The sequence below is a fragment of the Argiope bruennichi genome, chromosome 1 (assembly GCF_947563725.1).
Source record: "Argiope bruennichi chromosome 1, qqArgBrue1.1, whole genome shotgun sequence".
Taxonomy (NCBI): Eukaryota; Metazoa; Arthropoda; class Arachnida; order Araneae; family Araneidae; genus Argiope; species Argiope bruennichi.
In genome coordinates, this window is record NC_079151.1 from 86,685,320 (window position 1) to 86,712,244 (window position 26,925).

At 26.0% G+C, this 26,925-nt stretch overlaps 1 protein-coding gene across 3 annotated transcripts; it reads left to right on the forward strand.

Annotated features, from left to right (window-relative positions):
• Positions 1 to 218: 218 nt before the first annotated feature.
• Positions 219 to 26,587, forward strand: LOC129967132 (ras-related protein Rab-32-like). Of its 3 annotated transcripts, none has more exons than XM_056081828.1 (10): positions 219 to 404; positions 6,233 to 6,358; positions 7,863 to 7,895; positions 9,981 to 10,077; positions 13,605 to 13,661; positions 13,744 to 13,776; positions 16,052 to 16,079; positions 16,563 to 16,637; positions 17,715 to 17,823; positions 21,238 to 26,587. In XM_056081828.1, exons 2-10 carry the CDS (start codon positions 6,241 to 6,243, stop codon positions 21,375 to 21,377), a joined length of 690 nt encoding a protein of 229 aa, XP_055937803.1. In that variant the 5' UTR covers positions 219 to 404; positions 6,233 to 6,240; the 3' UTR covers positions 21,378 to 26,587. The 3 variants fall into 3 exon arrangements, with proteins under 3 accessions (XP_055937803.1, XP_055937794.1, XP_055937812.1); XM_056081819.1 differs by having other exon boundaries at positions 221 to 400; XM_056081837.1 differs by lacking the exon at positions 219 to 404 and adding an exon at positions 606 to 713.
• The last annotated feature ends 338 nt before the right edge of the window (positions 26,588 to 26,925 follow it).

The following is a 26,925-nucleotide window of genomic DNA, read 5'->3' on the forward strand; positions in this document are numbered from 1 at the left end:
AAATAAATAAAATATCAAAAAATTTTAGAACAAGCAACTCTCGAAATTATTAGCAGATACTTAAAAATATAACATACTCTTCCTGAAAAATGAAAAATAAACTTAAAACTCGTAAAAAGTTCTGGTTTCTTTTTCCTCAAACAAACGATGCGTGAATTGATTTTTCTGTTTTCAGGTATGGCAATTTACTCTCGGGCACATTCTCGCAAAAAGCGCCAATTTCCGAGAAACTTTGTGGCAACTTCGTGATGAGTCATCAGCAAAACTTGTAAACTTCGCTGCTTCGTGGAGTATTGTTTTGGCTCCCTTCCCTGCGCGGGACATTGAAATTTATATTGATTTGTTTTCGAAAATCAGAGCTTAAGAAATTCATTAGAGCATATAACGTGTGCCAGTTGATGTAAGTACGTACCATTCCTTTCAGCGTCAAAATAGTTCAATAGATATTTCGGATGAATTCTGGTTTTTGTTTAAACAGCTTACTTTTGTATTAGTTCTTCCTTGTCATATTTATTACCTGTTTCTCGTATACGTCACTCAATTTTTTTTAATGTTCATTTAAGCTTTAATTTTTTTTTTTTTATAAATTATATTTTTAGTTTCTTGAAACATGTTACGTGACATATCATGAGATGCATTTAACGAAACTTAAAATTGATCAGTTAGATTTTATTTTATGTTGGAGTATCTTTAAGTTGATCTTCGAAAAAAAGGTTATATATTTTATTCACTTGTAATTAATTATTTCCTTATTCCTCAAGCTAATTTTCATTATTAATTCTGTCATACAAAGAAAATTTTTAATTATGCATATTTATAAATCAAAAACTATTATCAGTACTTGATATCTAAAGATATAATCTATTTAAGATATTACTGTCATACATACGAGTTTAATTTCTCTTAAAAAGTTATGACCTTTTGAAATTTCTGACTATTTATAAATGAAGATTTTTTAAAATTGTTAACAGATTTCACTTGCAAAAATCAGTCTTGTAAAATGTGAATTTAAGAGAAAAATTATTTTTCATACTACTTTAAAGAGAATTAATACAGAAAACTAGAGCGTATATATATGTAATATTGACAGTATTAAATTTAAAATAAACAAGCAGTTATTTAAGCATTCTTTTATTTTTATATTGTATAATGTTTATATGTAATATAAAAAGTAAAATATATAAATAAGTTAAAAGATGTCTTTTATATATTTTTATATAAAAAAATATTTGTGTTATTTAGACAATAACAGTCCAGTAAAACAGTCAGTATTTAACAAATTTTCTTGATCAAGCACATTTCAAACCTTTATTGCATGAATTTAACACATCATGATTTTACTGTATATTATTGTTAACTTTTTTTTAATTCTAAAACATTATTTTATGTTTTATTGGAAATTTTATTATTAAACATTTTGTGTGTAATAATTTTGTTCTTATTTAAATCAGATTTGGTCATTATTTAAATTTTTTTCAACAGAATTTACTATTGGAAATGTTAAATTACTTACTGTTTCACTTTTTATACTTTTAATTATTTAAGCAATGATGACCCATTCTTATGCATATTAATATTATTCTTGTTTTTAAATGAAATGCAAGTTACTGATATAAACTGAAATACTTATCAATGAAGTAAATAATGGAGTTAAAATAAAATTGGAATTACTACTATTATTTTAAAGCTGAAGTTTCTGATAAAAATACTTCTCGTAACTCTTAGAAAGATTTTGTTAAACTTGCATTTGCAGATATTTTACATTTTTCAAATTTAATCTAGTTTTCTCTTAATTCATGTGTGCATTATTTTTTCCAACCTAGTTCGATTGTAATTTAATATCTTGTATCCACTTTGAGAAACTTATTAATTTTAAACTAAGCAAAATTCCTTTTTTTTTTTTTCCCAAATTTCTATTAATATCTACAGAATAAAATTAATTTGAATAAGAACTTTATATTTCTTAATAATGTTGTATGTACATAGTTTTTTTTTTTTTTTTTTCACTTTAGTTCCTTGCATCAATAGTTATGAAAGGTGGCGTGCAAATTAAATCTGTGCTTTTCTTATAAGAACAGCTACCGTTATCAAGAATACATATATATATATATATATATATATATATGCACAGTAAAAACATGAAAGAATCCATTAAAATATGATCATCATTGATTAATTCCTGGTATGTAGTCAATACACAAGTATTAGAAAAAAAAATTCAGAAGTTTTGCCATGTTAATTTGTATTTGATATATACTTAGACTGTTGTCAGATCTCTAAATCTATAAAATATATGTAAGTGATCTAAATCAGAGATTTCCACCTCATAAAGGCATATTCCTTTAAAAAATATACAGTGCCTTTAATTTATATATTCTTGATTAAGAAAGAACTATCCCTGTTAAGAAATTATGAGATATAACATTTGTAGAGAGCATTTAAGTTGAAGATTATCTCCTTTCTCCTGCTGTTGTTCTTAAAATGGCATGACAAGAACTTACGTGTAAATTAAAGACATGATTAAAAAGGATATGCATTGAGATATATAGATGAAAAGTTCCCTTTGATTACTACTTAACCTTGAAGCATTTGGAATTTTGACAATATACAATATATGACATATGTTTAAAATACAAGCAATCATTTTTGTATCATTAGAATTTGAACTGTGTATTAGGAAAAATAAAGAGAGCATATGCTGGAAATTTGTCAATTCAAATTTCGTTATTTTATTACAAAAAAAATTACTTGCTTTCTGAAATTAATGATAAATATACTTTATTGAATATCACTTTTAAGGAGTAATTTCTGCTGTTTGAAATATGCTATTTTGATTTGCTTTTAAAAAAGTAAGTAGAATTACCATTACAAATTAAGATGAAGAACTGGAAATATTACTTAATGAAAATCCTTTCCAAGCATTATCAGATCTGCCAACATCTAAACGGAATATGCATGGCATTAAAGTTATTTTTTGAATGTAATGAAATCAAAAGGCTCTACCTATTGAATATTGCAACTTCATCTCACAATCGGTGATGAATAGCAATGAAATTAGGGGCAACAGCAAATCAGTTTTATAAAATGAATGGAGTAAAACATTCAGAATATGCCAAAAGGCATTATAAGATCATTTTCCAATTTGACGGATTTCAGTCAATTATGACAGGACCAGTCAAAAAAAGTTAAGAAGCAGTTTGTGTTTTTGTGCCCAATATTATATACCCCAGTTGTAGCTCCTTCAGAATTTTGTTTTCTACAGAGTATCATTTCTGTAGTTCAGTGCTATGTATCTCCATGTTCACTTCTTATACAAAAACTCAAAATTGGCTGGATGACTTGAATGCCTCAAAATAACCATTTATCTTCCATCTTTAAATTCATTTGTTCCTATTAGATGGATAAATATTATAATTTTTAGAGAGAAAATATTTTGAATAAATCTTTTTGTGTGTGTGTGTGTCAATATATAAATCCTTCCCTTAAGAAGAATCAAGTCATGATTTATTAATATAAACAATTGAATGTATAAACAGACTATTTATGCATCCAATATTTTTAATGAGAACAAGAATTTCACTTGTCTGGTAAAATAGTTAATGAAGCGTTGATTAGGTCGAACAGTCAATTGGGGTAACTTAAACTAAAAATGACTTTATGAGAGAGGGGCTATCTTTCCTAAACTTTTGATTAGTTCTTTCATGTTTGGATATGGTGTAGATATTTCCTGAATTCTATAAGTAGGTATATTAGTTCTGCAGTTTCATCTATACATGCTTGGTCTTTGAGAATTCTTTCTTTAGAGATTTGGGTCTTTTTAATTTCTGGAATAATTTTTGTTTAATCTAGTTATAATTTTTTTAATGGAGCATGGATCTTTCCTTGCTGGGATTTTATTTTTGTTCACTTTGAAGATACAAGTTACTGTGGCCATTAGTCTTTTTTGTGGACTTTGGGTACCTACTTGCGAAATATACCTGGTGAGGCACAGATGCAACTGTAGTATATTTGCCTCACTATTGTATTGTTGGGAACAGTAATTTCCACACTATTTTTGTTCCACCATCCATGTTGATCAGTGACGAAACAAATTTATATGCAAAACAGCTTAATAAAAGGAAGGGATTAGCTCATACCATAACAGACATTGTCTTGAACTGGAATGAGCTTACATCAGAAGAATTGAAAGCATATATAGGTTTACTCATGAATATTCATCAATTGCTTAAGCTAAAAAATAAAATAAATAAATAAAAAATTTAAAAAAACCTGCTGGAGCATAGCTTTTTATAAACCTCTGTTGTTTTTTTTTAACCACAAAAAAGATTTTTAAAAAATTATTGAGATTTTACATGTGTATGATAATGACATAAGTCCAACATTTGTGCATCCTCGCCATAACAAACTCCATTAAGGTCAGATTAATCCTCTTGCTATTTATAATTCCATATCTAAAGCCTACAAATCTTCTTCAACCTCATCTAAAAATGCTTGTATATCTTTCAAAAACCAAAATTCATGAAAGCAAACTATGTCAATGAAGTCCATAAAAAGAAAGTGCATATTGTGATGTTTAGCAGATTCTAAAGCTGGGTGCATTCAGGAATTTAAAATTTACTGTGGAAAGGAAATTTCATATAAAAAGGCTAAAAGATTGAATTTAAGGAAAACAGTAATTACTAAACTAATGGAAGAAAAGAAACAGAGGTCGCTTTATGGCCCATAATAGCTATTTCATATCCTTTAGGCTTGCAAAACTTGTAAGTGACCTATTTTCTGTGAGGCCATAAAGGAAGGATCATCCACCAATGCTGAAAGCTAATGACAAGAAGATGAATCAGTATTTCTAAGTAAAATGCTGCTGCAGCAAAGTGGGGGGATCATAAACCTTACTTTATTATTATTATTATTGCACATTATTCAGCAATTTTGATATCTGTAAACTGTAGGAAAAAAAAGGTAATGCTAAAGCAAAAGTATTTTGCCAAAAATCTGTCGCTGTTTGCAACAATATCATGGGATGGATTCATCTCTTTGGTCAACGAAAAGAAATCAAATAGAAAGATCTGTAAAATGGTGGCAACACTTATTTTCTTATTGATCTTTGCATCTAAGTAATTTCATTCTGTGTCGAATAAACAGAAGTTTAGATTATCTAATATTCCAAATAGCATTAGTTCATCAACTAATAGACAGGCAATCATTAAGAAAAAGTTAAGACTATCCTCCTAGCTTCCAAGCAGAAAAGTGTGCAGTTCCTGATGAAGTTCAGTTTGGAATATCTTATGGCATGGTTTATTTCAACGTATAAACAATGCAAGAAATGTAGTACAAAGGCCCAAAAAATATTTGCACTGACTGTAAAGTACTCTTATGCATTGCAACCTGCTTCTCATCTTCCCATGGCAAATAATTGCCGATACATTGAACTTTCTTTATAGCTGTAAATGATTCTGTGGGAAGTATATATCCTACCCCTAGAATTTAAACGCAAACAGAAAATTCGCCAAAATAAAATATATTTTCTAAAATATTATTGTTTAATAGATAATAAACCACAAAAAAACTAGGAAGGATATGATAGAGAAATAAATAGCCAACTAACAGATTAAAATAAGTTATCAAAATATCATTTTCATTAGATTGTAATATTAAGTAATTTGATAATTTTCATAAGTTTTATTTTACATTCATAACTTTTCTTTAGGCATAGCATTAATTTAGGTATTGCAGCATATCTAGTTTTTAAGCATTGATTTTTAAAAATTGGTCTTGTTTAGTAATAATAATAGCAAATTTGCTGTATAATAATAATAGCAAAAAAATAACTCGTTAAATGTTTAGCTCAGTTCATTTGTGAATTTTCTGTCAAAGCACATCTAGTGATGTGGCAGCAATATTTTATATGTTATAAAAAAAAATTTACATGGAAATTATTTTTATATTAAATTGCTATTTAACTTTTATTTAAAATTAGTCTTCTGTAATCTAAAATTTTAATTATTTAATTTAAAAATTTATTTATCAGCTTATATTGTTTTGAAAATTAAATTTTATTTATTTCAAGTTTGAACTTTGCATTCAATTGAAGACAATTTCTTAAATAAATTGCCACATATATTATTTCTTATATGTTGATAATATAATAAAATTAGCTTAAAACATTTTGTAAATATTGTGCATTTTTGTGATAAATTATCCTGACAAATTTTATTATACTTTCTTTTTACAGGTGGAACAATGAATTATTACACGACACCATCTACTTATACTGAGGATACAGAGGACCAAAACAATTCTAAATATGAAATGAAAGAACTTATGTTTAAACTTTTAGTAGTAGGAGACTATGGTGTTGGTAAGGATATTATATATTTATTGTAAATGTATGTAAGAAAATTATGAATTTTTTTTAGTGCAGCTGAGAATTGGAGGAACATATTTTATTTAATGATTTGTGCTTGTCACTTTACTTTAAATATTTTAATTAAGTTTAAGCATTATTTATATGTATGTGTAAAATTTTAAGAAAGGAGAATTAAGATTTTTTAATTATACTTTAATTTCTATTTTGAGAATTTCCTACATTCCTGTTAGATTCATTAAATTACCCTCAAGATCTGCCCATGGTACACCATCTTTGATGGAGAGCAATTAAACAACCATCGAAGTCATACATAAAACCTTTGAGTAGACCTTGAATTAACTGTATAATTTTGTGTATTTCTATATTTTGAGAAAAGTACTCCAGCATGTTCTTAGGTGATTGGAATAAAATAGAAAAAAGAGAATAGAATGGACATCTTTAATTCAAATTTGAAAATAGTGTGTGTGAAAAAAAATTTGTCATATACAATGGTCCTCAGATATATTTGGGCACTTTTGAATTCTATTGAAAGTATTTTATTTAAAAAATTTCAAATTAATTTAATAATAATATTTATATTCTATTTAGAATGAAAATATGTAAATTAAACGGAATGAACTATATTTTTCTTTTTACTAATTATCCAAAAATATGTTATTAGTTTTAAAGTATTTAGACATTTTTAAATATATTATTTATAATTCTATAAATATTTTTGATAGATTAGTATTGAATAAAATATCCCAGATAATCCACAATTAATTTTAAATAAAATTCTTTGTAGATGTTTATTTTGGTTTTAATTTTTGCATGAGTATTCTTCATTCGTAATTGCCTTCTATTTACACTTTGTATTTCAGTCTAACTCTAATTGTTTAATATTCTAACTTATTGTTCTCTTGTTATGTTTCAAATCAGGTTTAAGCCAAGTGATTGGGGTTTTACTTTTATAATTTTGACTCTTCTAGAGACCATTGGCAAATGTTCAGACCTTGAATCATTATCGTGATAAAATACAAAATTGTTTCCAATGTCCAGTTCTGAGTTGATATTTGAAAACTGATATTTTAAATACTTAATTTAAAAGCAGGCACCCCCACTTGAGGATATCACCACCATATTTTGCTGTTCTGAATTACTTAGAATTAACTTCTTCCCCACAAAAATGTTATGTTTTATAAATAAAAGGCTGAATTGATATTTTAAAAATGAATTGTTAAATTATATTCAGAATCCATTAAAGATATGGAAAATTTATAAACTTTTATAGAAAAGGGATTTATAAAAAAATTTTAAAATGCATTAATTATATTGACAATAAAATATAAAAAAAGTTCATATTCCAAAAACACAGAAATTGTATAGACTGCTATTAATGCATCATATTGATATTATATACTTTTAAAAATGCATGCATTAATATGCAAATTTGTATGCTCATTTTTATGAATATTGTTATTGTTTTAAATATTAATAATGAATAATGTTTTTGTAGGGAAAACTGCAATAATTAGAAGATATACAGAAGGTAATTATTTTTCATATTTTTTCAGTTATTTATATATATATTCATATAATTATTTCAGTTTTTTTTTTCAATGTAAAACTTTATGTGTATATGGGATATAAATTCAATTTATCCATGTTTTTAACTTTAATTACATTTATAACCACTTTAATTCAAACTTCAAAACATTTTAACCTCTGTACTCTTGTGAAAATTGCACATGTAAAAGGAGCAAAAAAATCACTGACTCATATTTCTAAATATTTTGGGTGAATTCTCTTTACTTCCTTTTCAGTTTTTGTCATCACCATGATGATTATATTGCATAGGCTACTTATCATGATTGGGCAAAAAAACTGTAAAATTCTCCACAGAACTTTTAACTATACATATTCACACTAAACTGATTGTGAAAGTGAGCATGTTTGTGTATAGCTAGGGTTATGTGCATTGATGGGGAGAAAATCCTCTATCCACAGCTTATGTTATGCAAGCGATGTAACATCAGTGATGATTCATAATCAATTTGCTGGGCTCTATTGCAATCACAAAATGCAGCAAGAATTGAATTTGTAGCTAAACAATGATGATTAACATTAAAAGACTAATTTCTCAGCTTATTTAATTACCAACATAGCATGTATATTTCATAATTAAATAATAATAGTTTATAAAATTAATTATATAGTCCAATTTTTATATTAAAAATGTAAAATTAAAAATGGAATTTTAAACTTACAATTATGATACTAACAATAGTAACCTTGTTATTGGTCTAGCAATCTTTGTAATGTTTAATCAAGCTATCATTATAATAGAAATATCCATCCATCATGTGCCCCAAAAAGCATATATATAATTTGTATCATATATAAGTAAAATAGAGGGAAAAAAACTACCTAAAAAAGTTCTTGATGATTATTTCTTGCGAAATACCTCCTTTTTTAAAAATTTTGTTGTAAAGTTACCATGAAAGGTAACAATTCAACTGAAAAAAACAGCCAAACTATGCTTGTATAAAGCATTGGCTTGTGACAGTAAAATATCTGTTAATAATCATCATCAGTATTTTTTAAATATTTAAAACAAAGATGTCAAAAGACAGCCATATATCTCACATTTAATTGAATATCTTGGAATTTAATGGGGAAAAAAATCAGAATAAATAAAGCCAAGTAACTCCCATCTCCTTTTGTTTGAAAAAAAATTTACATATACATTTGATATTGTGTGGTGAAATGACAATTTATAGATGTTTTCTTGAAACTGTTATCTAAGTATCTGTTTAAAATTTATATGAATACTGATGAAATCAAAGAATAAAATCTGGTTTAGAAAAAATAGAAAGAATTCAATATTTAAAAGTTATTCCACTTCCAATCTTCTGCTCTAGTGTTTAAAAGCTTTCAGTGTTTATTAAAATATATACTTTTTCTTGTTAACTTTAAATGGACAAAAATTAACTTGATTATCAAAAATGCTGTGTAAACTATTCTTGATTTAAAAAATCATAATTTTATTCAAAATTACCAATATTAATTATCCATTCATCCTAAAGTATATTCAGTCCTTTCAATTTCTATGCCTAATTTTAATACTGATTTTACCAAATCACTTTTATTTGTGATATTACTTTAAATTATAATTTGATAATTGCAATAATGTATTTTTGCAATAATTTATTTATTATTTAAATTCTCTAACAGACTATTTATTTTGTATATCTCTCTTTCCTTGTTTCGTTGAGAGATCAGTTTGAAGAGCTATTAAGATTTTGCCACCTCTCTCTGATTTCTTATCATTCTATTGAAATATAACTTGGACGAGAATTTTTAATTACTGTTTAGACAAAAATGGCTTACTTTTATTTTCTTATACTTCTAGTTTAGTTTAATCTTTTCTTTATTTTGTTAATTTACAATTAAGATATTTATTATTTCAAATCATTAATGTTCTGGAAATGTTTTTGTATTTTGTTAACAAGTCATTACCTATTAATATTTACATTTTTCAAAATTATCATCTGGAATGGACATTTAAAATCTACTAAACTTTCTATTTCTTATAGCTATGTTTTTCTTTTGATAATGTTAATTTGTTTTACAGGGACTTTCACACAAAATTATAAAATAACAATTGGAGTTGATTTTGCCATCAAATCATTGCAGTGGGATGAAAATACTATGGTGACTCTTCAGTTATGGTAAGCAGAATTTGTTATGATGCACAGATAAAATGCATAGGACATCAATATTTACCATTTTTTAATAGTATTTTATCATTACTTCTTTGAAAAATTTTGTTGAGCAGTTGATAAATGTTTTTCGAGGAACTTTTCAAATTAAATTGAGTATATTCTGTTCATAAATTGTATTAAATTTTTTACATCCATCTGAAAAATTTATTTAAAATAATACCTTGTTTTGAAGTCGCACTTGGGCTAACTTATAACTTTTGATAGTTGTCAGTCTATGGAAATTAAAATCCTTTTCCACATCATAACTATGAAAAGATCTTTTGACCAACATCAATAGATTTAATATGTACCAGACTCACCATATACTATAATTTTTTGATGAAATCAGTTCTGGAACTTCAAAATACTGTTGTCCAAAAGCCAAGATTCTGTTACTGTTCGCTGTAATCTCAATTCAGAGTTCTTTGAATATAAAAAGCATGTTACATTGGGTTTTTTTTTTTAACTAAAGTTTTATTTGCTTTTAGGAATACAAATGATTGTTAATCATTCAAAATGCAAGGAAAATTTTGATTCGTATTTCATGAATAATTTATCTGAGAATATTTAAACTTTCACCATTTGAATTATTTGAAAGAATTTTATTGAAATTATTCTTTTCCTTTGTTTAATCCTTTTAGAGATAGTTGACCGAAAGCATCATAGCTATGCAAGGAATGTTGGACCAATTTGATAAATTTTGCAGTGTTTGCAAAAGAACTCTAAAAAAAAAAAAAAAACTAAGAATGGTGTTTACAAAATTCAGAAATGGTCATGTTATAGAATAAAGGGAGAATAAATGAATGCCAGTTGTATTTCAGTATTTGTGCATAAATAAGGAATCATTGCATAGACAATGACAAATTGTTGTTTGGCACTAAAAGAGATAAGATCTTTTGTATTTTTAAAACAACTTTTGAGTTTATTAGTGGTCTTTATTTTTATCGTTCAGAAAGGATATGTACCTAAAATTATACAAAAAAAGGATTTATATATTACTTTAGGATTAGGCTAATAAAACTCGTGTATAAAATAAAGATCATTATCTATATCAAATAGATAGATGTAAATGCTACTTCCATAAAGATGTACAATTGAGCATGTATATTCTTTAGATGACTACAATAGTTTCTTAGAAATCTACAAAAATTGCTTGATATTTTAGATGATCAACAGATTCTTTGACTAATGAAATTAATTTTTCCCTATTTTATCGGTAAAGCATAATACAAATAAAAAAGACAAAAATGCTTGGCAACTGTCTCTTCAAAAAAATTTTTTATTATTATTATTTTAATGATATGCATATGATGATATCTTAACACCAATATAATCTTTTCATTTTAAAGTTATTTATTCTAGTTGTTGTACTTCTAAGACTATATGTAGTCACCATATTTTGATAGTATTTGCCATAGATGGAATTAGTTTCAAACCTTTTTGGGGTTATTCTTTCAAATAAGATCTAGTATTGAACATGACAGTGCTTTATCATTATTTTTTTGGGATGCAAAAACATTTGGTTACAGTGCATGATTTCTCTGTTGCCCAAATACATGCTTACTTGACCATTCTGGCAAAAATTGGGCTTGTCCATCTATTGATTTTTCCATTATTGTACAGCATCAACTATCAGATTTTCAAAAAAGTATAACACAATGATTTTTTAATATCAACATTCTATTCACATATCTGATGAAAGCTTTGAGTTTTATTTGGATAACTAGCCGCCTTTGGCGACCAGCCGGTTCGCCAATCTTAATGTTCGTTTAAATTTTAATAATTAAATAGGTTGAACCGGAGTTTAACCCCCTTCTTCGCCAAGTTGCAATAACGCTCCAAAGCTGGAAATCTTTATTATGCACTATAATTGAACATCTGCTCCTTTGCTTTTGAACATTTCGCAAGGTCGTTGTTGGCGATTTTTAAAAATTGCTCCAAGCAGGAGGTTAAACTCCGGTCGTACCATTAAATATTTTAAGCAATTCCAACTTTAATAGATTCTTCGGCAAAATATTTTAAAACTTCAAATTTTGATAGTCATATAATTCACTCATAATATTATAAGGGCCTTCAGTCATAGCCTGATATGTATCTCTCATTTTCTGTTACCCCTCTTAAAAATTATGCTTTAAATTAAAGTGTAAATGATTAATCTGCAATTAATATAATAATATTTTTTACTGAAACAAAGCATTTTTTTAATACTATGATTACTGATAATAGAGTCACTGAGCATTTAGACTTTATGGGCACTAAAGAATATCTTTCTTAATTTATGTAATATCTCAATAATTTGTCAACAAAAATTTCTCAGATTCATCATGAACAGAACGATTCATTAACAATGTTTAATTTTAAATGCATCAAACACTAAAAAAATAAAATGAATCGTTTAAAATAATCGGTCGAAAACAGGTTTAAAAAAATACTTAAAAAACGATGTACTTAAAACTATAAGCATATACAAAAAAGTATATAACTAACATAAATACAATTTAATTACAAAAGCATCCAATTAACCTAAAAATAATTTAAATCATTGAAAATAGGTTTAAAAAAAAACTACTTAAAAAACGATGTACTTAAAACTATAAGCATATACAAAAAATATATAACTAACATAAATACAATTTACTTAAAAAAGCATGCAACTAACCTAAAAATAATTTAAATCATCCGTTGGTTGCCATGTCAACAGTCAGAAAACAATTCGCATGCGTGAATTTTCTTCGCCAGTTACGTTAACGCAAGTGTGTGAATTTTTCTACGCCAGTTGGGGTAACGCTATGCAGATTATACATTTTTAATTTCCTTTATTCTGTGCTATTTTAATTCAAAAGTACTTCAGAATGAATGTGAAACATGGATTAATTAACAATGTTTAATTTTAAATGCATAAAACATTAAGAAAATAAACAGAATCGTTTGAAATAATCAGCCGAAAAATGTTAACCCTAGCCTCAATTCTGTTGGGAGAAAAAAATAACTGAAAGTTGGCGGTGGGGAAAATGGAAGATTTTTTTGGCGGGAAAGTTAGTTTTTAACTAATAATTAAAATTTCAAAAAACGGGACCCCAGGTGCACATTCCCGACCTCTAAGGTATACATGTACCAAATTTGATAGCTGTATGTCAAATGACCTGACCTGTAGAGTGCCAACACACACACACACATTGAGCTTTATTATAAGTATAGATAACCAAAAATCTGTAGTATTATTTGCCATGCAATAAAGTATAATATATCAGCAGTGTGATAAAATGCTCATATTATTGTAAATCATATAATTATTTCCCAGATGCTTAATGATTGTTGTAGTCAGATCTTCTATAATTTAAAAATGTGTGCTAAACTTCTTAAAAGTTTTTGCCTTCTAAAAAGAGAACAACCAGGCAAAGATATTTCAAACTTTACCATTGTGTCACATATCACATTATTATTATTATCACAAAATTATTTACAACAGACAAAATGATTCTATTATGTTGCAGGGATATTGCTGGGCATGAAAGATTTGGTTATATGACTGCAACCTACTACAGGCATTCGTATGTATAATAGTTTGTCATTTCATGCAATTCTTACATTTTTATTTGACTTTATTTTAATAGTCATCTTTTTATTTATTAGGCAAGCAGCTATCATTGTTTTTGACTTGATTAGGTATGTTTATTTTTCATCAGTTTATACTTCTGTTTATTTATTTTTTTATGGAAGATATATTTTTGTTTACTTTTATTTCATTCCTGATTTGATCTCAAACTTTATATGATTGTCTTTGTTTTTTCTTTTATTTTAAGGTAACTAAATTTATTATTTTTTGCTCTTATACTTTTCTTTATTTTGAAAAAGGAAAGGAAAGAAATCAAACATTTAAATCAAATCAATTTTGAGGTAATCTAATAATGCTTATTTTCTTTGAGTTTACTATTTGTTTAACATTTTTTAATCATTCTGTTAGTCATACTTTGTCTGTAAGAGTTTATCCCTGCTTTTTTTAATTGTATTTAACTCATGTTTGTTTGTTGTGTAATTATATCGCTTAATATAATTTAAATCTTAATTTCCTAAGTTTTTATGTTAAATTGACCATATTGCTTTATTCTAAAATTTTCACTTTTCCCCTGATCCAAATCCTATTTTTTTATTTATTTTTAATGTGCTCTCTGAAAAATTGTTAATTTTGTAATTTTCATGCTGCAGACAAAGAGATAAAAATCCCTAACAGCCATGACATAACTTCCAAAGACGCCTAAGATTGGCACATGTCGCTGAAATCCCTATCTTTGAAGAATCTTTGTAAAAGTACTAAGGGGAAATTTTTGACTCTTTTGTCCTCGTGCAAATAGACATGTTCCACCTTTATCCCTATATATTAATCATACCCTTCCATGGAAAAATAAATTAATTGTAATTCCCAGTATCAGCCACTCATCTACAAAATTGTTACATATATATTCTATAATACAAATCTTTTAAATTTATATATATACTCTTTTCTTCCTAATAAAAGCTATATACAAATAACTGTTTGTCATTTTTACCTTTAAATAATCATATTTTTGAATGATAATCTTTTTCCAGATTTAAATTAATGTAGAAAAGGCTTAATTTTTTTTTTTTTTTTTTTGAAAAATTTATCTGAATTACTACAGAAATACAATTTGAGATGTTTGCATGTTTATTATTATTATTTTTAGTAAATTCATGATTGATTAATTCAAAATATCAAAAAAAAATGGAAAATGGTATTTATGCAAAACTATGTTTTTAATCGTCAATTTAGAGAATAAATATGTATGATGATGTTTGTGATCAATAGAAACATTTGATTTAAATTTGCTACTACTTTTCTCAACCAATTATTGACACGTAAAATGGTTAGTATAAATAAAATGTATTAAAAAGTGGGGAGAATTCTGCTATTTACCGTTATATGTTTGAGACTTTATCTTGAAACAAAGCATAGGCTAATTATTTGATTGATATAGCTAAATGAATTATTCACTAGTAACATTTTGCTTTCTCTTGATTCTGTGGTAAATTATTATCTTTGACGTCGTCAATGACATGCTTATAGATCATACAAATGTAACTTTGTTATTCCTTGATATTTTTTTTCCATTCTTTGTAACTTTTTAATATGTCTACTTAGAATAGTAATTGGTCAACAGTATTATGGGTTTTTTTTTTTTTTTTCTACGTATGTATTTTTAAAAATTGGCTTTTATTCTCTGTTATTAACAACATTTTTTCACCATTTTCTTCCTTGTTTGACTCTTTTTATGGTAAATAAACATGTCAAAATTTTCGGGGTGTGTTTTTTTTCCCTGTATTAAACTTTTCACAATAATTAATTGTTAATTCCAAGATTTGATACCCTAAATACAATTTTTCTTTTAAAGCTATATTATTAAATTGCAATGTGAAATTTTGATCTTCAGGTATGAATTAAATTCTGTTACTGCTGGAAGGCGGGGGGGGGGGGGAGGGATTTAAGACTTGAGTTTAATGAATCATGAAAATTTGTTTCTCAATTGTAGGTGAAATCTGAAATGGTGAAAAACAGAATTTTTCTGTAACATGTTCACAGAACTCCATAACTGAGTGTTTCTCAATTGTGGATGAAATCTGAAATGGTGAAAAACAGAATTTTTCTGTAACATGTTCACAGAACTCCATAACTGGGGGGGAGGGGGTTGTAACATTTTAGTGTTATTTCCATGTACTGTGTATTATATATATATCAGCTGTTATGAAATTTAGTTTCAGAATGATGAAAGTGTTAATTTTCTATTAGACAGCATTCTTTACATATTTCCTGTAAAATATGCATTGAAAATCAATTTAAGAAGTTGTAATCTGCTATTTTCTTAATGTGGTTGCATCTTAATTGTAAGTAGATTAAAATATTTTTCATATTATCATTTTCTTCTAGATTGGCAACATTGGATTCTGTGATAAAGGTAAGAATGTTATTTATTTTCAAAATTTATGTATCTTTCCTTTTAAGTAAATTACATTTCTATAGAGTACAGTAAACTCATAATTTATCTATAGAATTGGGTGGTAAGTAGGAACTTTAGGAGGTGCATTTTATGAATTAACTTACATATACACATATGATTTAATAAACTGTAAATTTTTGTGCTTGAGTTTCTTGGTCTACTCTTTGATAATTAGAAAAATTAATGTACTAAAATGCCTCTTTTTTTATTAGTAATTGAAGTTTTATTAATAATATTTTAGGGTTAACTGCAATTAATCAAGAATTGTACTACATTAATTATGAAATTATTTAGGATTCTTCAATAAAATGAGGTTTTTAAAATAAGATTGTATCATCATTTTTTGTTACTCTTGTGATATTTTTTAAACATGATCCCACATTTAATGTATGCACATGCATACAGATTAATTTATTTAAATGTAATTTTTGTTCTTTTCAGTGGCATTCTGACATCAAAGAAAAAGTTGTTTCACCAAATGGCAGGCCTATACCAGTTATACTGCTTGCTAACAAAGTATGAATACAATTCTTATCATTTTCCTTCCATTTGAAGCTAATATCTTTGGCACTAGTAATTATTGTAAAAATATGTGTGCCTGTAATGTGCATAAATTATTGCTTTTCTTATGTAAAGAAATGTTTTGTAACAGTAATGATCTGTTTTAATTTCTAAAAAAATAAATTCTGTTCCATTATTTTATATTGAACAACCTTTGCTTGACCATCAAATGTCAATCACATCAAACATATTAAGGAGAACTAATGGAAAACATCTAAAGAAAGAATATGCAAAAATTATTTTATAAGCTTGTTTAAAACTAATTTTTAAATTTGAGGAAAAATTACAGCTCTTGTTCAAAGTATTGAAGTATGATCATGTTTTAAGCATGCTTTTTTATATTATTTTTTAAAAATTAACAAATTGTTAACAATAGTAATATGCATACAAAAATAATCATCAATACACACATAAATATAAATTCATTAACTAACTAATGAAGTGTTTAATATAAAATCGGAGAAAAACCAGCATGGAAATAATTCTGGAAAGTTTATTTTTTAATTTGAAAGCTTTTTAAAATTTCTCTCTCTCTTGTGCTGTAATGTGCTCTAAAATTATCGAGAGAAAAATTTTAAAATTCTGGATTTTTTTTGTATATGGACACTTATCTTGTTTGAAATACTATATGTTGAATTTTACAGCTCTTTGTCCAACACATTTCATTGATATTTTTCATCGTTATATCATGCAAATGATATTAAATTTGTAGGATATTAGGTCATATATATGCCTATAAAAATGTCATTTAAAAAAATGTAGTTTTTAACATTTTGGCTCGATGAAAATGTAACTATTTTCAAAAGAAATAGTAGGAAATTTTTATAATAGAGCATATGTTAAAGAAAAATAATTCCCAACATCTTTGGCAAAAAAAATGTAGTAATATTATTACCTAGTAATATCTATTTGTAATGGTAATTTAGTTTATAACTGTTTTTAATAACCCTTAACATTGAAAATTCTATTTTTTGGTATATTCTTTTTATCTGAATTTTAAATAATAAATTGCATATATTTTTTGTACATTAGTGTGATATTCATGGAAATAAAATACCCAGTGACTATCTGACACAGTTCTGTAAGAAAAATAACATTTTAGCCTGGTTCTTCACTTCTGCAAAAGAAAACATTAATATAGGTAAAGTCGTTTTTATACACATTTATATAATTGATTTATGATGACTTCAAATAATATAATTATGTTTAAATTTTTACCTTGTTTTGTTTCTTGTATGAGTTTAATTGAGACATTTACTAACTGGCTGATATATTTCATTTGCCATTGAGTGATGTGAACATAACTTTCACTGTTCTGAGAGCATATACATCTATAATGAAAATTTCGTAAAACGGTTAATGTCTGAAATCTAAAACAATGTTTGTGCTGATCAAAATAAATTCCAAAACTCTATTGCAATTACAAGTCACAAATGATTCTTATGTGACAAAGTTTAAGTTTGTTTGTCATTTTAATTTTCTTTAACTTCATTTTGAAAACTTAAATATTTATTTGCTTAAAATAGCAAAAGTAAGAATAGATACTTTTAGGGCTTTAAATTTCCAATGATTCTGAATAAACTTGAATTTGAATTTTTTTTTTTTCCCTCTCCTCTCCTCCACCATTTGTTGAATGCTTTATTGAAAGATCATGACCAGTCAGGAAATTTCAGACTGCTTCTGTTATAGCATATTGATTATAGGACATTTCAGTAATTACCTGTAACTGTATTAAAGGATTTTCATGGAAAGTGGAGTGACTTCATCAGAACTTATTGTTTCAATTAAGCTAATTGAAAAAATTAATGAAATTAACTTCAGCTTTTAAAAATAAAGGATATCTGGTAATGCTGTATTATTTGAATTTAATAACTGGACTTCTGTGATTCTTTTAATAAAAACTGATATGAAAAATTTAAAAGTCTTTCTGTGGACATAGGTGATAGTTCTAACAAAATTTATGTATCCTCTAATATTAATCATCTCCCCAGAAATTATTAAATAGAAAATATGAATGTTTTGATTTGAATACATTCAAGGAAACTGCTAGGAATAATTTTTTTTTCACTAAAGGTGGCATGTAATTCAGAGTCAAAATTTGTTTATTTTATTAAAATTTAAACTATATTTAGTAGTTTATCTTGAATTTTTGTTTCATTTGTATTGTTTAAACATGTAGAATCTAGGTAACATTATTCGTATAATATATATTCATTAGATTAAAATTGTTTCAATTCCTATATATTTTTGGGACATAAAATATTCTTTCAATTTTCATAAAATGTCAGTTTTTAAAAGTTTTTGCTTTTAAATCTCATGGGATAATGATTTTAATAAAATCAATTATCTTTCAAAATGATAATTACTAAGGTGTTTTGTATTCATAACATTGTTGAAAACAATCTACTATTCAGATTCACTAAAAATTATATTTTGTGTATCTGAACTCATTTAAAAGGATTAATCTAAAATGTCCTAATTGTTGAAAACAATCTACCATTCAGATTCACTAAAAATTATATTTTGTCTATCTGAACTCTTTTAAAAGGATTGATCTGATTGAGGCTGTATAGAAATTAGTCAGTTTTCTTTTTTATTTGTGAATAACCAAAACGGCACTGAATGCTTTTATAGGTGGAGGAAGAAGCTCTATAGTCGCTTAAAAACTGAATGTATATCAGCATTTGAAATACTCTATCAAACTTCATTTTCCTCAGATAACAAGAGATAATTGGTACCATGTTTAACCCTTGTCTATTACTAAGAAAAAGATTGAACTCTAATGCCCAAGAAGAAGAAAAAAGAATCACCATAAAGCAGATTGGCATAGATATTAGAATGGTAGCAATATGTATTAGTAGTTCAGTTTTAGCATTTATTATTATCTATCCTAGTAATAATATTTATTTTTTTAAAAAAAAGGGGGCAAAAACTTATATGTAATGATTTTAATAAAATATAATATTTCCATAATGGGAAAAAAAGTGAAGGCTTCAAACCTAGTAATAAATTATTCATTTAAAATTTTACAATTTAATATGTTTCATTTTATTATAACTAGTTGGCTTTGGTGATCATTTATTTCCTGGGAATACTGGTAATGTTTTATTTCATTTTTTATCATGGATTTGCATATCCATCAAAATTGTCAAGCATTAAAGCCTGCTCTTTTAATAGTCTTGCAATATTATTATTATAAGTAGGAACTTTCTTAATGGGTACCAGTTACATAAGATAATGATATCATAATGCTATTAAAATCACAGTTCTACAATTCATCGCTCTTTTATCTTTCACTATATTGCAAATTCACTTTGTAAATTACATGACTAGAAAATTTGATGAAACAATGAAGATGGTGTGAATTTCAGTCAACTATCTTTATATATTATCTTTCTGTAATCTATCTTTAAAAATTCAGCACAAAAATAGTTTTTAAAAATTGCCAACACTTTTTAAAAATTTCAAATATAAAATCATTCAAAATCATATGTAATAATTATATCCTGGAAATGCTAATTTAAAATTTAAGATGATGTAAAAATCATCTTTGTGTTGTAATATTTTCTGAAATTATGATGGGAATATACATCAAATTTTCAATTAATTTGTAATAAATTGAAATTTTTATCAATTAAAAAAAACTTGTTGAATTGAGCATTCTTACCCTCCTAAGTTTATATATGGTGTATGGCCTGTGTAGTTCCAACACACACAGATACATTCAGCTTTATTATTAACTAATCACCATTGGTGAACAGCTGGTTTGCAAGGGATTTTCGTTACGTTTGATTTCAATTAAATCATCTAGATGTAACTTATATTGCAATGATTCTATCAAATTGTCAGACATTAAAGGTGTGCATATATCTGCTAAATTTATATCTGAATCCTTCTTCAACCATTCCCACGATGTCATAGCACTTTTAGAAATGCATATGTGTGGTTCATCAATCTTGTGAATTTCCTGATATTTATATAACTACTTTTTCATTCATCATGTGAACTACACAGATAATAAGCAGAATCCTTCTTTAGCTTTCAACAATGGAATAAATATTTGATAATATATATAGATATAGATATTGCTGCACTTCTATAGATGTAGGTCAAACAGTCTGTCTTATAGAGTGGTAGCATATATACATTCTTCTTTATTGTGTGTAGATATAGAGGTTATGAGTCATAGGAATGTTGGGACTGGGATTTTAAACATCTGAAATAAAATTTCATTTGATCTTGTATTTATTTATATTTTTGTGTACTGATTTTTAATTCTATTTTTATACATTTTTGCTTTTTATTTATATTAATCATGAATTATTATTGAAAATTAGTATAAAGAAAGCAAAAATGAACAAAATTTAAATCTGATTCTGACCAGATTTTCTTGTGAGCATCTGATAGATTTATTTGTGTATAACATTTAATTACTTGATTTATTACTTGTGTATAAAGTTTCCACATATCAATTGCATATCTATTATCATAATTTTTTCTATTTATTTACTTGATTTGCCCCCTTTGATTTTAAATATTGTATCTTTCATTCCAGGGGAGGCTGTTCAGTTTCTTGTTGAGAAAATAATTAGGAGTCAAAGTGAGAGTCCTTATGAATCTTTAGAAATTCCTAACGATTCCTTCCAGTTGACAACAAAGAAAATTGTAAAGAAAAAGAAAGTGAAATGTTGCTGAAAGATTTTAAAGAAAAGCAAAGAGGAAATTGTTTTATGGATCTCTTATTAATGTGATCCATCCAACTTCAAATGAAAGTTGTAAATGATTGTTCAGGTCTGTATTGATTGCATGAGAATGAAGTATTGTTGATTGTTTGTCTGATAGATCATGGTATTTGAACAAAGATTTATACCAAATAAGAATTTTATCATTTTTCATTTCATTTTTAAAATTATTTCTCTTTGCATTTCATTTAAATATTTTCAGTGCCATGGTCTTGCTTAATTATTAGACTTGGTTTATTTGTTATTTTATTATTCTTTGTTTTTACCATTTTTCTCATATATTTATTTTTAAATCATCAGTGCTCATAATGAAAGGTTGTTTAGAATTTTAAGTTGATCAACATTCCATTTTACAGTCATATTTGGTTCCATTCTGAGACAAGGTATACTTTACCTTGTCTCAGACGACTGTTGTTGTTGTTGAGCTTCAGACACATGTTAAGTTTTATTTTAGAGCAACTGTCAGAGTGGTAGACGCACAATCTGAACTAGAACTAGTTAAACCACATTGTCTTCAGATGTGAGATTAAAATAAATAATATGTCAATGGAATATTCATAGGCCTAAAAATTTACATATTACAGCCTTAATGTTTACTGCACACTTTTCTTATTATAGATTTGATTATGTCAAATGCAAGTAATCATTTTTATTCTTAAAACAGCTCAATGTTAATGATTTTGACTTATGTCAGTTTTGTATTGTTTCATGATTTCATATAAATGGTTCAAAATAGTATTGATGTTTACATATATGAATGATGACTTTACCAAAATAGTTTGTTTTTAATAGGACAGTGGTTTGGATGAGTAGGCAGCAAATATCTTTTTATCAATCTAAAATTTGTTTTTCTTATATTGAACAAAATATAGTATGTTGCTAATACATATACTATTATAAGGAAAAAAGTATTTCCAAATTTACAGAATTCATTAATTTGGTATATTTGGTATATATTTGTAAAAGTTTCCCAAAATGTAATTTTTTAGAAATTATTAGATATAAGATCTCTACATGTTATTAAAAAAATACGTATATCTCAACATAATATCTATCAAGTCTTACCTTTTCCTTGAATAAGTGTAAATTATTTTGATTATTGTAAAAAAAAAAAAGTATAAAATTATTTCAGAGCACAAAATGAAAAAAGATATTTAGAAGTAATAGCATAAATACTTCTTGCTCATCGTATCATGAGAGGTTGTTTAAATAATGTACTTTTCAAAAAAAGAAATGCTTTTGAAATATCTTCCAGATATCTCAGTCTCCATTTTAATCCATTAAGGATAACCATATATTTTTCTGCTTAAAAAATTGCTTTAAATAATGTAATGAAGTGTATTTTATCATTTTAGATTTGATAAATATACTGCTAAAAATTACACAAACCTAAAACAATAAAAATTCTAAACTTTGTATTTCATTCAATTTTGGTTGTAGTCTTGAGCAAGAGACACCAGTTGATTGGTTGGTCTTCACTGAAGCTATCTAAAATCACATAAAATTATGATATTCAAAGAATCTTTGCCCAATCATATTTTCTCAAAGAAGAATGTATCATTTTGTTTAAAAATTTATTATGTCTAAAACAAATGGCTAACTTTGCCATATATAACTAGGCAAATATATAAAAATTTAGCTTTTGTAATTTTTTTCAGAAATACATTTATTGGCTTAATGTAAAATATAATTCGTTAAATCATTTAAAACACTTTGGATTGAAAGCATATGCTTACTTATACACTTTAAAAATGAACTATTTGGAAAACATTAGAATTATCTATTAATTCTAAAACATTTTATTTTTCATAATAATCAGAAATTTCATTCATAAAATAAAGTATATTTTTTTAACTTAATTTCTCTCCATTGAGTTATAGTAGAAATCTAAAGGATTTAGTTCCGAGAAAGGAAAAAAAAAAGAACATTAATAATCAAAATCAATTATCTTACAAGAAAAATATTGTATTTTAAATTAACCAAACCAGCAACATATTTTAATAAAAATACATTATTGCCACCCACATATAATAACTGTATTTTCTATTCTATTGTCTAGATTTAGTATTCTTTGCTCTACTGTGTTTTATTTAATCTTATTATTTAAAAATTTGTGTTTGACATTTCTTTCTGATATTATAACTTTATATTAATCTAGAAGATGTTTGTAATTTAGTTTGCTTAGAAGAGGTATGAAACTCATTGTCTACCATTTTATTCATGGCTTGTTTTAAACTGTAGTTTGTTTCAAATGCAAAATAGCTTATATGTTTCATACATGAGATAAATGTGCAGCTCAGATCATCTGAAAAAATGATTTTAGAAAACTTGTTGGTGATTTTAGTAAAGATTTGTTGGTGATTTTTTTTTCTTTAATTTTTGGAGCATTTGTAACACTTTTTTAAAAAGAAACAGTCCATTTTTGGAATTTATAAATGAGCTTTTTATGATGGACGATAAATTTGCAGATATTACCTATTTCTAATAAATATTAGAAATTTATATCTGTTGATTTGGAAAATATTTATTATGATAATTTAAAATCATTCCATTTTTTTTCTATAAAAGTATATTTATTTCTGTATGATTTTTTTTTTATTTATATGTATCAAATTTGTCTTTTTCTTAAGCTTTATATGTAAATCTCGAATTTCTTATGCCAAGCAAAACATTTATCAGTTTATTTTCTAATCTATTCTTTTCCTGAGAAGGAATTATGATGTAAAGTGTGCAACATTGTTAAACATATCAATATGGTGATCATCCTTATTTTGCTTGTTTTTAATAATACATTGTATCAGTGTACTTTTTTAACAATGTTAAAAAGAATTTTAAGTCTGAGTATGTATGCAGACTTATGTATGAATTTTATGTCATGCGTATGTATGCAGTAATTATCCTTTTTGATATTTAAATGGTCAAGAATATGTTTCGAATATAAATTAGTTAGGCTTTTACCTCCAATCTTTGGCTGTATCATTTCCATAACCTTTTAATTTTGATATTTACTTTCAGTACGCATGATAACCATTACAGTAATGCTTGACTTGCATTTACTAATTCCCATGTCTGCCTACATCTGGTATTTATTATAAATGTTCCCAATTGCTAACTTATTTGTTCAGCACCTGAAAAACCAAGCTTCACTCATTGGATTTCTTTTTTTTTTAATCATAAATAAAATCCCATTCTATAGCTTGTTTAAAATTATAAATGAAATCTAATTGAGTTGCAAACACAGGTGGTGAACATGAGAAAAATGCCTGGGAGTCCAAAGCCCTAACCACTATTTTATTGCTGATATGCAGGTTATTTATAGCCACATATCAATATTTAATAATGAAAAAAATGTTTCTCTTTGTGTAAAATCATGTTTTGTCTCAAAAGGCTTCTATATTGATAAACTTAAAAAGCAAAAGCTTATCTAAATATACAGCTTGATCCAAATCAGTAGAGCCGTTTCCGAGATACACGAAATATATATATATATATACATATACATATACACAAGAATTAAATTTAGATATGTGTTTTATTTATAATATCTAATTATTTTTGATGTTTCAAGAGTTTTAAATGTCTATTCTCATCTTTATGATTGATTTATTCCTGTTCTTGAATGAATCATAAATATCAAGGGCTTGTGAAATTAGATGTCCTATCAGTGTGGCAAAATATTTATGTGCTTGCTTCACTTTTTAAATCCAAATAGATGAGTGGACCAAAAAAGTTATCTACTCTTTATACTTTAGGTAATTAGATTCCTTCTTTTATATTAAATTCCAAGACAATGAATTCATGTCTGCACCAAATGGATCACACTGGTTTTTGACTACACTGTATAATTCGCATTTACTGCTTATAGTATTATATCACACCTCAAGCAATATGTTATTAGATCAGGAGCTCCAAAACTTTTTAATTTTGTGTTTCATAAATCAAAAATATATTAACTGTAAAATAATATTTTGAAGTGATTGTGTCATATTCATTCAAATCTTTTTTTAACGTTGCTTTTGGTTGTTCAGTTTTAATGTTCTCTAGTTTGAATAACTCTATATTATATTATAAACGTGGTGACATTTGCCATATGGTTAGAATGAAAAACACATCCTACCTTCAACTAGGAAAATTTGAGGGTAACTCGATTTCAAAAAGTTTTTTTAACTATGACGAAATTCTAATATTTACATTTTAAAGTTGTTCAAGATTGATTATGTTTCATTTATAAGTAGGAATTGTTTTTTGAAATTAAATTTATAATCAATAGCTCTAGTTAAATTCAAGATTATGTTATATTTTTAAAAAGAAGTCCCTTTTTTTCTGTAAATGTATGTCAGAAAATAAATTTGATAAACGTTTTAATGTAACTATGTGGTGCATTAATACAAAATTTCAAATTAAGGTACTGTTCTTGATACCTTGCTAAATAATATAGTGCATGCTGTCTAAGTTTCCATGCTTTAAAATATTTCTGTTCTGCCTAAAGTTGAAAACGTTTTGCAATAAAAAATTATATAGATAAAATTGTTGTACCTATATGTGGCATCAAATTCTATGCTACTGTACTTTCTACTCTGAATTAAAAATTATATTTTTAAAACAATTTAACTTTAGAAACATTAGTTTACTATATAGTGTAAATATTACATGGTGCTATCTGCATTGAAATGTTCTTTAATAGACTTTTATTTATTGCTTGAATTTTCAAATATTGCCTTAAAGTAACATATTATCCATATGAATTTTTTTACAGTAATTTACTTAGAGACTGCACTATATATGTCTTGCATTACCAATAAATATTTTTAAATCAATGTCTTCTGTGGTTACAATTTTAAAGTTATTTTATTTTATTTTTAAATTATAATTTAACTTTTGCCTGTCTTTAGTATAAGAACTGTTTTCTGTTTTGTTGTTGTCACGTTATTGCAAAATTCATTGTTCCTTCTGTTAATTTTACTCGTTAAAATGAAATATATTGATATATTTAAGACCAGTGATAATATTTGTCCACTGAAATAATTACACCTTGTTCATGTTTAATGACCTTATTTCAGATATATATTTCCGTCCATTTTTTGTCAATGTAATTATGAAGCCTAAGATTTCACTGTATTTTTATGAGAAGCTTATTTTAAGGAATAAAGTTATTGAATGCAATATGGTATTCTTTTTATTAAGCTTGTTTACTTCAATGGTAAAAGAATTTTCATTCATGCTTATTTCTGAATATTGTTGTTTATCAAAAACTTGATAAATTTATTCTTCTGTGCAAAATATTTTTTTAATGCCTATAAAAGTTTTTACTTGAAAAAAATTTCAGAACACAAACATGCAATAAATTTTTAATAACTTAAAGTTGTAGCTTGCTTTAAATTTAATATTGTAATATCAAATACGAATATAGATTTTAAAAAATAACTTTTGTTTATATCTGTTTGAGTCTTGTATTTTAAATTTAAAATTATTGCTAGAATAAAATTATTGCTTAGAGAATT

Coding starts and splice junctions, on each gene's coding strand:
- LOC129967132 (XM_056081828.1), top strand. CDS start 6,241: ATGAATTATTACACGACACCATCTACTTATACTGAGGATACAGAGGAC. Junction 7,896..9,980: donor AATTAGAAGATATACAGAAG/GTAATTATTTTT, acceptor TTTGTTTTACAG/GGACTTTCACACAAAATTAT. Junction 16,638..17,714: donor TTATACTGCTTGCTAACAAA/GTATGAATACAA, acceptor TTTGTACATTAG/TGTGATATTCATGGAAATAA.